At 35.5% G+C, this 14100-nt stretch overlaps 1 protein-coding gene across 7 annotated transcripts in view; it reads right to left on the minus strand.

The window, feature by feature from the left end:
• Positions 1 to 14100, minus strand: part of CCDC88A (coiled-coil domain containing 88A) — a 142980-nt gene that overhangs the window by 87045 nt on the left and 41835 nt on the right. For all 7 annotated transcript variants that reach the window (XM_045446092.1, XM_045446097.1, XM_045446096.1 and 4 more), the window contains exons 4-5: positions 8392 to 8461; positions 6372 to 6430 (exon numbers count right to left, since the gene is read on the minus strand). In XM_045446092.1, the coding sequence (XP_045302048.1) occupies positions 6372 to 6430; positions 8392 to 8461 (129 nt within the window). The remainder of the gene's footprint in view (positions 1 to 6371; positions 6431 to 8391; positions 8462 to 14100) is intronic.

A 14100-nucleotide genomic window follows, 5' to 3' on the forward strand; every position in this document is an offset into this window, starting at 1 on the left:
CTTTATATAAACTAAAAATATTATGATGTCAATCTAATCTTTTTCTTTCTCAGTACTAAGTAACAGTTTAACATGCATCTTAGTATTTCTGCCTCCTGGGTCTACATCTCTTAAACTACAATCCAACTGCTAGTATAAATGTATTCTTGCAGCTACCAAATGAGAAGTGCATACAAAATAGAAAGCACTGCCTTGTCTAGCTTAAGCTGCATCTCCTGGGCCAATTACCAAATTACTAGTGAAGAGAATAGACTCACAAAAAGAAAAATTGGTTCTTAGATCATTAAGAAACTTAGCAAGGTTATGATTTACACTCTACGTATTTTATATCAAATCGTAACATTCTACTTCCATTGCCTACAATTTAACTTAACACATTCCCATCAGTGCAAAAAGTTATGTGTCCTATAAAAACAAAATTATTAGAATGACATAATAATATTAAAATTATGGGGTAACGGTTGGCTTGGCAGGTTAAGCATCTGACTCTTGATTTCAGCTCAGGCCATGATCTTACAGTTTGTGAGAACAAAGGCTCTGTGCTGACAGCATGGAGATGTTTGGGATTCTCTCTCTCCCTCTCTCTTTGCCCCCCCACCTTACACATGTACTCACTTGCACAGTCTCTGCCAAAAATTAGTAAATAAACTTTAAAATTAAATTCCTGAGAATGTACAATTTCTAGCTGTGACTAGGAAATCAGAGTTTTGGGGGAATGGGATTAAAACTAGTCAATTCAAAAATAAGATTTTTTTATCTAGTAAATAGTATGTGATAGGTCTAGTGACAATTAAGAATAACTTTCTGATAGTATATCTGTGGTATATATTAACTACCTTTTTAGTTACGATATGCCCAATTTTTAAATTTAATGCTTCCAAAGATGTTGACCTATACATAGTTTTTGAGCGAATGATCATATAAAATTGGCAGGGTTATGATAACTATGACTCACTGAAAGGTCCCCCGATTTCAACTGCCATATCTTTGTCTGCCTTCAACACATGTACCTCCCTTTTCTAAGCCCTATAGCCATTATTTCTTTATTTATACTATCTTTAAGAGCTCATCATTTAACACAGTCTCAACACAAATCAATGAGATTTCTTCTTTTACTCTTAAAATACCCACAGTTTCTACTAAATCTCATCTTTATTCAAACTCTATAAGTTTCAAGAATTCCAAATATGCTTCATAAATAGGTTAGGCTTTTTTAAAGAATGCAGAATGAAGGTTGTAGGATCTTGAGGGATAGACTATCAAGATGGAAAAGAGAATGAGAGAAGATACAACTCTGAAGTTCAATTATCAGACCAAAGTTTTATTTAAGTGTTGTCCAATACAGTAATACAGCTGCCCAATATACCTGTCCAATACAGGTATACAGCTACTGAATACCAAAATGTAGCTAATGCAACTAAGAAATTGAAATTTTCATTTTAGGGGAGCCTGGGTGGTTGGTTAAGTTGGTTAAGTGTCCGATTTAGGCTCAGGTCATGATCTCACGGTTTGTGAGTTCGAGCCCCGTATTGGGCTCTGTGCTGACAGCTCAGAGCCTGGAGACTGCTTAGGATTCTGTCTCTCTCACACTCTTCCCCTCCCCCACTCACACTGTTTCTCTCTGGCAAAAATAAACATTACAAATTTTTTTTAAAAAGAAAATTTCATTTTATTTAATAGTTATTGATTTTAATTTAAATACCCACATGTGGCTCACAGTGGCTACTGTATTGACAGCCTAGTTCCAGAGCATAAATAAAGAAGTATGGTGTTGGGGCTCCTATTGGTTAAGCGTCCAGCTTCGGCTCAGGTCATGATCTCGTGGTTCTTGAGTTAAAGCCCTGCATTTGGCTCTGTGCTGACAGCTCAGAGCCTGGAGCCTGCTTCAGTTTTTATGTCTCCTTATCTCTGCCCCTCATACTCTCTCTCTCTCTCCTTCTCTATCTCGAATGAATATACATTAAAAAAAAAGTATGGTGTTAAAAATAGGCCTATAAATAATTTTACTTCCAGCTATGAAGACTCTTGTGAAGAAGACTAAATAATCATTACAAATTGTTTTTTTCCACTTAAAATGAAGCTCTCTTTTATCTTTATATAAAGTTTTGAATGTCTTACGGGCACTAAAGTTATTTCTAACTGTATAATAGCAACTGATACTTAAGTCAGCAGATTACCATGATATTCTTTTTTTTTTTTTTTTTTTTTTTTTTTTTAACGTTTATTTATTTTTGGGACAGAGAGAGACAGAGCATGAATGGGGGAGGGGCAGAGAGAGAGGGAGACACAGAATCGGAAACAGGCTCCAAGCCATCAGCCCAGAGCCCGACGCGGGGCTCGAACTCACGGACCGCGAGATCGTGACCTGGCTGAAGTCGGACGCTTAACCGACTGCGCCACCCAGGCGCCCCATACCATGATATTCTAAGAATATCTGGGAAGCTGGGATATAGGAAAAGAGCAGAAAAGTTATGTGGGTAGGAAGTTGGAGGCCTGGTGGGGAGAACTGCATTAACCCTAAAGTTCTGCATCTTTCACCAGAGTATCATCTCTTAATATTCCTCAAATTCCTTATATTTTTACCTAGTACTCTCAGTGCTTTCTCTTATTAAAGAAAACAGGTTTATGTTTAAAAATCATACAAAAATAAGGAAAGAGTACCCAAAACAAGCTACTGAACAATAAAACAGTAAAATAAGGAACACATGACAATGTTTTCAGTAAGAATAAGAACACTAATGACTGAATAGAGAATAGAGATCATAGTTCCATCAAAAGTAAAACCAAAATAAGCCATGTAAAATAAATAAAAATAGAAAAATTAAAATTCCCTCTTTAAAGAATGGTTCTCCCCCAACCCCAAATAGAAAATAATCAATGATGGCGAGGATATGGAGAAACTGGAACTCTATATACTGTTGGTGGGAATGTAAAATGGTACAGACACTATGGAAAACAATATGGCAGGTCCTAAAAAAGTTAAAAACAGACCTACTATATATGATCTAGAAGTTCCACTTCTGGATAGACACCAAAAAAACGGAAAGCAGTGACTCAAACAGCTATTTGTATACCCATATTTACAATAGTATAATTCACAATAGCCAAAAAGTGGAAGCAACCCAAGTGTCCATCAATGGATGGATGAACAAAATGTAGTATATACATACAATGGAATATTACGTAGTCATAAAAGGAAAGACACTCTAACACATGCTACAACATGGATGAACCTTAAAGACATTATGCTAAGTGAAGTAAATCAGTTATAGAAGGACAAATACTGTATGATTCCACTTATGTGATGTCCTAGATTAGTCAAATTCATAAAGACAAGGTGGAATGGTGGTTGCCGGGGGTTGGAGGTAAAAGAGATATAGGGAATTACTGTTTAACAGGTATAGAGTTGCAGTTTTGGAAGATGAGAAAAGTTCTGAGATGGGTAGTGATGATGGCTACACAACAATGTGAATGTACTTAATGCTAATGAACTGTATTTAAAAATTTAGTAAAATAGTGAATTTTATGTTAGGTATAAATTTTCCCATGACAAAAAAAAAAAAAAAAAAACAGTTTCAGCAAAAAAATTCCCTCTTTATATTAAGCTACATTTGCTATTTTCATGTATTCTCAGAAAAATAAATGCCTCAACTAGAAGCTATGTATTATTTCCCCAAATGTAATGGAATAATTAATGTTCTAAAATGTTAATTTTTAAGATGGTTTACAGATAACTGGTAGAAAAACATCAGAGTGTAGCCCTCAAGCTGAGCAAGTTCAAAAACAGTTTTCTGAATCAAATATGAGTCTTGTAATTGCTTATGAGGGCACACATAAAGATCAAAATTTTAATTCCAATCACACTTGACACTCAGTTACTTTCAATACTATGCAAACTGGTGAAAGTCCAAAATAAATAATATTTTTGGAGACTGAAGAGCCAGCACTAATATAAACCTAAGTTCTGCTGAATTTTACATGGTCTTTGAAGAAAGAAATTGGGAATCTTCTCTCAACTATCTCATGGCTCAGATGCAGAGCTATGTGTCCATAAAAATTTTAGCTAATACTCAGAACTGGTTTAGAAGATTTGTTACCCACTGAACAAGATCCTGTGGAACTCGACTGGTTTAATTAGTCAATAATGAAAATATATAAGCCCTGGCCTTGAACAGTCTTCTTTGTATTCAAAGTTATTCCTGTGGTTTATATTTATGTATAACTGAAGATAAAAAAAGTCTTAATGTTTTCCAATTTTCTTATGCTTCTTTCCATTTCTATTTCTTTTTATGAATATAGCATCTTTTAAAACTTGTGGCTCACTGAATTCTTGAACTTTAGTATCATATCAGCAAACTTTAACTTGCTATTTCTACCTATGAATCACAAGTATAACAAAAAACTAATCCTGATGTGGAAAAACATATTTATGCAAGTTATAACATTAAATGTCAGACTTTTAACCTGTTGAATTACACAGAAATAGATTTTCTGTAATTCAGATTATATTTTAGACAGTGTTTAAACAATACTTGTTGGCTATTTAGCTTTGTCAACAGTTTCTTCTCCTGAAGTACATTTTGGCTCTTCAGTATCCACAAAGATTTCACACTGTTCATACAGGCAGTTAAAGGGGCTGACAGGGAGATTCTGATTGTTACCCATTTGATGTAATTAGCATCAGCAGCTCCCAAATACCTACAGGATGAAATCTAAATTCTATCTTAAATATAGGATACTAGAGAATTATAGAAAATAGGGTAGGGGTTAGCAGCTTAGATTTTATAATATTTTTTTATTGCTTTTACAAATGGTAATAATGGTTTCTTTAATATTTTATTTAGGCTTTCCCTAAACTGTTCATAAAAAGTCCTTAGTTCTGCTCTGTTTCTCCTGTCAATTTTAGTAACCAGCAATAACCAAATAGTAACCAGGAGTTACAACCAAATTTATGCTGTCACTATGTTACTTAAATTTACATAACGCTCATCAGTAGTGGGTATTTTTTTTATTTTTTATTTTTTTAATTTTTAATGTTTATTTATTTTTGAGAGAGGAATGCACAGAGTGTAAGCAGGGGAGGGGCAGAGAGAAAGGGAGACACAGAATCCGAAGCAGGGTCCAGGCCCTGAGCTCTCAGCACAAAGCCCGATGCAGGGCTTGAACTCACAAACCATGAGATCATGACCTGAGCTGAAGTCGGATGCTTACCCAACTGAGCCACCCAGGCGCCCCAGTAGTGGGTATTTTTAAAAGCAAATAAAGTATTTAAGGCTGTAAATAATTAAGGCTGTGTTTCTAATTTAGGATCTGACGACCAAATTAGAATAGCAATGACTATAAACACTGTATTTGCTTAATATTTAGACAATTATAAAGTAAACACCCGTATATTACACAGCATGAAACTTAAATAACATGCGATGTGTAAGTATATAGCTCCCAAGCAATCAGCTCTAAAAACCACACTCTTTCAGATATATAATTTCTGGCATATGTATGTAAAAACTTACTCACGGTCACAATATTTATTTGTTTACAAATAAATTCATTCCACAAATAACTGAGATAGTTTAACACTGTAATCACTCATCCAAAAAATGGCTGATTAAAGGAAAAATCAGCATAGAGAAATACATTTTGAAGTCAGACAAGAGTTTAATCTTAACTCTCTGGCCTGTTGGAAATACGAATCTAGAGCAACCATCTTGGTTTGTCAGGTACAGTCCCAGTTTACACATGCAGTTCCACCGTAATTGTTAACAGTTCTCTTTTCCTACTCTCACAAATGTCTTCATTAGGGGAACTTACATATCACCTGACCTAAATACCAACCTCTTTGTGTGAAAAAAGAAATTACAAGCAAACCTATATAAAGAATCATACCTGAAAGAAAGTAGGCTTTCAATAAGCCACAGCCTGCTCTTATTATTATAATCAGTTATCAAAAGGGCAATATAATAACCCAGACTCCTAAATAATGTTTTTCATAATTTCTGCCTCTTTCTGTTGCTAATCCTTTCTCTTCTGTAGCACACATACATAAACACATAAATCATAAGGATATTTGGGAGAAGTTTTTAAGAGTACCTCTAAGAAAATTTGAAATACCTGGGGTCACTAGAAACCTCAGAATTAAAAAAATATACACAGTTTTTAAATGATACAGCTAGCTGATAATATAACTAAAGTTTGAAATGAAGTAACAGAGTGTTTTCCTTCAAAATGTCCTTAGGTTATAGTTATTTAAAAGTTCCTAATGTAGACTTTGAAAAGCAATAGCCCATCTTTAAGTCTTTCAAAAACTACAGCCTGAAAAAATATATAAAGAAGTTATTAAAATGAAAATATGAAGAAATATTTTAACTTACCTGAACTGCACAACCCAGTAAAAGTAAAAGCAACTTTTTAACTTCTTCTGTGCCTTGTTCTGAAATAAAAATGATTGCTAAGTACTACATTTCACTTTAGTTCCACTCTCTTTCTTACATTGGTAGAATTCATTGTTAAGTTACTATTCACAGCAACTTGACCCAAGGATTAAGTCTGCAAGTATAGTGAAGAATTCAAAAAAGCAGCTCTGTGTGCACAGTGTGGTAACAGCAGAAGAAATGACCAAGGATGTCCATTTTGAAGGGTTACAGTATAGACAAAATGCGCTTCAATGCTCTATCCAATAAAGTGTGCTAATTATAAATCCACTAGTTTTCCATAAATTATTATACCACACCAGTATACCAAATGAAGAACAGCTGATATAGGGGCATGCCATAAATTCAGTCAAAATGGTTCCTCATAGGTCTGGCTTCTTTTTAGGTCTATTAATGTTCTCTTTCTAAAACACATATATGATCCATCTACCTATAAAATTTAAATGGCTTTACACTGTGTAGACTCATGAGAATCCAAACCTTAAATGTTATAGCCAGGCTGGTAAAAATGAACATTTATAATAAACTGGATAAAATTAATGGTCTGTAACAGAACTGGATAGTACATTTGCTGTGCAACAGCACTCAATTCAGATTTTCTCAAAACATATACATCTGACAAAAAAAAAAAAAAAAAGTCACCTCTTTGGGCAGAATTTCACCATCAGGCCAATCTGTCCATAATAAAGTCCAAACCTTCTTTTCAAACATTTCCTCCTACTCTCCAGGAAACAATCTATTTTCTTAGCCACACCTGATCACCGTTCCCCAAATATATACACATCTACACTCCTTTGCCTTCACTTCTGTTACTATCTCTGCTTGTCTTTCTTCCCTACACCATCCCTCTAGTGAGTTATTTACTAATCACGATCCTAGGCACCACTCTAACATCTCTGTGTAGTCTTCCCTGGCCAAACCAGCCACCAGTGGTCCCCAACCCTCTCTTATCTGCCAACTATAAGAATAACGGCTCCATATTTCATATGCCTTAATACTTTTACAGAGCTCTATTTTGTATTATTACATGGTTTCCCAGTCATCTGTGCATCTCTCACCAAAACACAAGATTCTGCAAAATACAGACCATTTTCTTTATATTCCTGGTCTTTATAATTTGGTAGGTAATTACTAAATGCATGTGAAACTGAAAATAATTCCATTTCACATATAATTTTTTTTCATTTTTTAATTTGTATAGTCAAACATCACAGAATATCTCTAAAGACCGTCTAAACTGATTCACCTCACCTAAGTGGTAATTTCCTCAGGAAAAGCAGCTGCTTGATTTTAGTTTTTATTTCAGCTTTATTTGTGTTTTGAATGAGAATGGAGGGTGGGGTTTGGAGAAGATATACTTGGAGTTGGATTACAGACAGCCTGAAAAAGTAAGTCCATTGTGGAATTTGTTAGTAGTTGCTAATTTCCCTAGTTGTTCAAAAATTAAAACTGAACAGGTCACATTTAAAACCTGGCAAAGGGCAGAAATTTCTGACAAAAATAATTTAAATGACCTAAGAAAACTGCTTCTCATCTTTCTATTTAGAAGTAGTTTAATTTAAACTACAACATCAATCACTAAAATCTTAAGATTCAAACAGCTCTGGCAATGAGAGCAGATGTATGAATACAAACCTAGAAATGATTTCAAAATCACTTCTTTTCTAAGGTTATGTTCCTTTAATCATATTCTATACTGTTCATAATGAGATACTAAAAATAATTACAGGAAAGTATCAATGTGGTAGAGTTAAAACAACACTGGCCTTAACGTAAAATGAATGTCTGTTCCGTCCTACACATTACAAATATTCTAAGCTTATTGCCTCTTTATAAAATGGAATATCACCTCTGATTTTACCTAGAGCCATTGTATTCATATAAATAAGCAAGATCTTGATAAGCATTATAGCATTACGCAAAGTTAAGACTATCACATTATGCTGATTTTAATACTTACCAGAAAAAGGATTTTTGCCAATGATTAAGACATTTGGCAATGACATCATGATCAATTGCTGCAAAGTCTCCTGTAAAAAGATACCCCAATGGTTGTTATACAGGTAATGCTGATTAATTAGTCAATAAGCTGTAACTTATGATTTGTGCACTTCTCTGTGGATATGCTATACTGTAAATAAAAAGCTTTCAAAAAGGTGAAAAAACTTACCCAAGGTCTTAAAAAGACATCTAAGATCTTAAACTTTTTGTAACTTTAAGTTAATGATTAAGTAACTAAAATTATAGTATCAGCCAGACTTAATAACATACCAAATATCTACAAAATAAGTGTCCAAGTGAACAGGTCTAATATTGACTATTTGGAAATCTGAGTTTTAGGTATTAGATGATGATTTAAAGATGATTAAATAATATTCCTCAATAAAAGATCAAGCATGATTACTCTTTTTGGTCTTTTGTTACTTCTCTTTAAGGGAATTAAAAACCTCTATTAAAATTAAGGAAATTATGGAGCGCCTGGGTGGCTCAGTCAGTTGAATGTCCGACTTCCACTCAGGTCATGATCTCACGGTTTTTGAGTTTGAGCCCCATGTCAGGCTCTGTGCTGACAGCTCAGAGGCTGGAGCCTGCTTCGGATTCTGTGTCTCCCTCTCTCTTTGCCCCTCCCCCACTCATGCTCAGTCTCTCTCTCTCTCAAAAACAAATAAACATTAAAAAAATTAAGGACACTAGTTACTTCATTAAAAATTGTGTCTTAAGATCATTTCATGCAAGTGAGCTCTTCCTCAGTGAATCATTATTTCTCCCCTCTATCTACAATAGATGTTTTAGTTCAATTTCTCTCAAATTGTCCGTGACAAGAATATATACACATTCTGATACTACGGGATGATTCAGAAGAATTGAATGCTTTCAAATTACTCATTTTAGTTAATACATCAACTATGCATCTTCCATTTTTATTATCCTTGTTTTGAGGAGATGAAGGAACACAATGTGTCTGTCATTACTATCACTAATAATGACATGCTACAAAGGGTCTGCAATGAATTAAGACTACAGGACGACAGGTGTCCCGTGATATTGCTCAATGCTGTCCCGTGATATTGCTCAATCTATGCAAAATTATAGAAACAATTGTGAATGTCCTTATAATTTGGCTTTCACTATATATTCAGACATAACCAGTTACTGAGGAATACATTTTTTTTTTCAACGTTTATTTATTTTTGGGACAGAGAGAGACAGAGCATGAACGGGGGAGGGGCAGAGAGAGAGGGAGACACAGAATCGGAAACAGGCTCCAGGCTGTGAGCCGTCAGCCCTCGACGCGGGGCTCGAACTCACGGACCGCGAGATCGTGACCTGGCTAAAGTCGGATGCTTAACCGACTGCGCCACCCAGGCGCCCCTGAGGAATACATTTTTAAAAGTGTTTAATTCTTTCTGAATCACTCTTTACTTAATACTATGATGAGGGAGCAAATATCATGAAAATTTAACTTGTATTGCTTTTTAAAGTTGTGTAATTCTAGATCCCATAAAGCATTTTCCCATAGCCAGTGTGTAACATGTACCAGAGGTTCATTAGAATTCATCTTTTATCTATAATTCCTTATAGGTATGTATTAGAAAGACTCAAAACATTTTCTTCAGTGTTATATATACTGGTTTTTTAAAAAACTATTACCAAAACATGGATACATGTTATTTTTTTTAATGTTTATTTATTTTTGAGAGAGAGATAGCACGAACATACACATGAGTGGGTGAAGGGCAGAGAGAGAATCCCAAACAAGTTCCTTCCTGTCAGTGCAGAACCCAACACAGGGCTCAAACCCAGAACTATGAGATCATGACCTACACTGAAGCTGGATGCATGACTGAGCCACCCAGGTGCCCCAAAACATGCACACATTTAAAGAAAAAGTATACACTCAGTATGTGTATCATGTCAGATAAATAATTAAGAGTAAGTGTCAAGAAGTGCTAAAATCACTTACTCCAAAGACTGAGTCTGGTTATTTAATAAATAAAATTTCCAGTTCAAAGCAAGTTACCTCAGGACAGAATATGCTATTAGCTAAGTATGTAACAGCTAAATGGACCTAAAGAATCATTCTTTGTTTCCTTGCCTTGAAGCAAAATTGTCAAGACTACATGGACATACTGTTGTATTTTCATTTTCATTTGTCTCCATATACTTTTTAATTTCTTCTCTAATTGCCTAGTTGACCCATTCATTCTTTAGTAGGATGTTCTTTAACCTTCATGCTTTTGGAGGTTTTCCAGACTTTTTCCTGTGCTTGATTTCAAGTTTCATAGCATTGTGGTCTGAAAGTGTGCATGGCATGATCTCAATTCTTTTATACTACGTAAGGGCTGTTTTGTGACCCAGTATGTGATCTTGGAGAATGCTCCATGTGCACTCAAGAAGAAAGTATATTCTGTTGCTGTGGGATGCAGAGTTCTAAATATATCTGTCAAGTCCATCTGATTCAATATATCATTCAGGGCCCTTGTTTCTTTATTTATTCTCTGTCTAGATATTCTATCCATTGTTGTAAGTGAAGTATTAAAGTCTCCTGCAATTACCAGGGGACTTATCAATTCTTATCAATAAGGTTGCTTATGTTTGTGATTAACTCTTTTATATATTTGGGGGATCCCAAATTTGGTGCATAGACATTTATAATTGTTAGCTCTTCCTGATGTATACACCCTGTAATTATTATATAATGCCCTTCTTCATCTCTTGTTACAACCTTTAATTTAAAGTCTAGTTAGTCTGATATAAGTATGGCTACTCCAGCTTTCTTTTCATTTCCAGTAGCATGATAGACAGTTCTCCATCCCCTCACTTTCAATCTGAAGGCATCCTCAGGTCTAAAATGAGTCTCTTGTAGACAGCAAATAGATGGGTCTTGTTTTTTTATCCATTCTGATACCTTATGTCTTTTGGTTGGAGCAATTAGTCCATTTACATTCAGTGTTATTATTGAAAGATATGGATTTAGAGTCATTGTGATATCTGTAGGTTTCACGCTTGTAGTGGTGTCTCTGGTACTTTGTGGTCCTTGCAACATTTCACTCACAGAATCCCCCTTAGGATCTCTTGTAGGGCTGGTTTAGTGGACGAATTCCTCCAGTTTTTGTTTGTTTGGGAAAACCTTTATCTCTCCTTCTATTCTGAATGACAGACTTGCTGGATAAAGGATTCTTGGCTGCATATTTTTTCTGTTCATCACATTGAAGATTTCCTGCCATTCCTTTCTGGCCTGCCAAGTTTCAGTAGACCGGTCTGCTACTACCCTTATGGGTCTACCTTTGTATGTTAAGGCCCACTATCCCTAGGTGCTTTCAGAATTCTCTCTTTATCCTTGTATTTTGCCAGTTTCATTATGATATGTCATGCAGAAGATCAATTCAAGTTATGTCTAAGGGAGTTCTCTGTGCCTCTTGGATTTCAATGCCTGTTTCCTTCCGCAGATCAGGGAAGTTCTCAGCTATGATTTGTTCGAGTACACCTTCAGCCCCTTTCTCTCTCTTCTTCTTCTTCTGGAATTCCTATGATACAGATATTGTTCTCTTAGATTGCATCACTTAGTTCTCTAATTCTCCCCTTGTAGTCCTGGAATTTTTTTATCTTTTTCTCAGCTTCCTCTTTTTCCATAATTTTATCTTCTAATTCACCTATTCTCTCCTCTGCCTCTTCAATCCGCGATGAAGCCTTGAATAACTGGGGAGGCGGCCATATTCCTGGAGATGGCTGAATGTTGTAAAGAAATTTATTTCCCACAGAGGCGCCTGGGGGGCTCAGTCAGTTGAGCGTCCGACTTCAGCTCAGGTCATATTCTCACAGATCATGGGTTCAAGTCCCACACTGGGGTCTGTGCTAACAGCTCAGAGCCTGGAGCCTGCTTCGGATTCTGTCTCCCTTTCTCTGCCCATCCCCCACTCATGCTCTGTCTCTCTCAAAAGCAAATAATAAACATTAAAAAAAAAAAAAGACTACCTGTACATATATTTAAAAGAAATCATAAATATGAGATGCATAAAAAAAAGCAATCACTGTTCTGTCTCTATCCCATTTAGCAGAGATAGTCTAAGAACAAAGAACATTCAAATTCAGTATTATTAAAGAGATATTAAATTTTAAGAGATCCTGAATTATTAGGAAAAAACCTTTACCTCAGTTTTAAGATAAAGGATAATTCTCATTTATACCACTTGTTTTGGGATAACATGCATGAAAACTGATAAATCATACCACAAAACATCAACTTAGATTTTCAAGGTAATTTATTATATTGTTTTGCCATGTAACATTCCATGTTGGTATAATGTTATAAGGAAACTGTCCAGACCAATAGTAATCTTCAAAACGTTTACAACCTCACACCTCCACCCTCTTCCTCAGCTGGCTCCCCACTCCTGCCTACTCTGTTATCCCATGCCTCATGATAACTCTGTCTGTTCAAAAAGATAAAAGCAATCTCATTGATCCTTTCACTGTATGGTATCATCAATAACCTAATGTGTTTGACTTTTATGCTATGTAACTCTAGTAGTTCGATGATGCAATTGCTACAAAAAACTGCTATATTCAAACTTAACTCCATGTGTCTGAAAATGTACTTTAGTGTAGCAGAATCTGATACCTAGTACAGCATACTCTGGTAGAGTACAATCTGAATGTCTAGGCTTAAATGTCAGCTCCATGACTTACTGTGTATGTGACTTCTGTTGGGAAGGGCAGGAAATAAAACAAAAGTATAAAGTTTTTTTTTTTTTTTTTTTTTAGTGGTTGTTATGAAATACTAGTTAATGGGAAAAAATCTATCTTTTATGTTATTTCCAAGTATTAATTTAGTTATGTCTGAAAGTGATAATTTTAGGCAAGGCAGCTAAAAACTACACAAATTTTTAAAATCCAATTATTCTAAAACCTCTATTTGGCTCTATGCATCCAGAAGATTTGTAAAAATTCCTATTTCCCTATTCTAATCTTACAAGTAACACTGAAAAATAAACAAAACATAAAAGATATCGAGACTAAAAAAACCTGATTGCTATTGTTGAAACTCTATTAAATATCATCCCCAGATTTCCCAGACATCACCTAGTTCTAAAGATGTTCATTATTAAGGTGCTAAAGAAATGGAAAAATAATACATATTTGAGCCCAAGATAAATATGACTTTAAGTAGGAGGAACAGATTAATTGAAGAGTTAAGGATGATAATACATACGTATATGAATTAGTGAAGATACTTCACTTTGTTAGAAAAGTGGCAAGAAAAGGGGCACCTGGGGCGCCTGGGTGGCGCAGTCGGTTAAGCGTCCGACTTCAGCCAGGTCACGATCTCGCGGTCCGTGAGTTCGAGCCCCACGTCAGGCTCTGGGCTGATGGCTCAGAGCCTGGAGCCTGTTTCCGATTCTGTGTCTCCCTCTCTCTCTGCCCCTCCCCCGTTCATGCTCTGTCTCTCTCTGTCCCAAAAATAAATAAACGTTGAAAAAAAAAAAATTAAAAAAAAAAAAAAAAAAAAAAGGGGCACCTGGGTGGCTCAGTTGGTTAACTGTCTGACTTCGGCTCAGGTCATGATCTTATGGTTCATGGGTTTGGGCCCCATATTGGGCTCTGTGCTGACAGCTCAGAACCTGGAGCCTGTTTCAGATTCTGTGTCTCCCTCTCTCTCTCCCTCCCT

The sequence above is a fragment of the Leopardus geoffroyi genome, chromosome A3 (assembly GCF_018350155.1).
Source record: "Leopardus geoffroyi isolate Oge1 chromosome A3, O.geoffroyi_Oge1_pat1.0, whole genome shotgun sequence".
NCBI lineage: Eukaryota > Metazoa > Chordata > Mammalia > Carnivora > Felidae > Leopardus > Leopardus geoffroyi.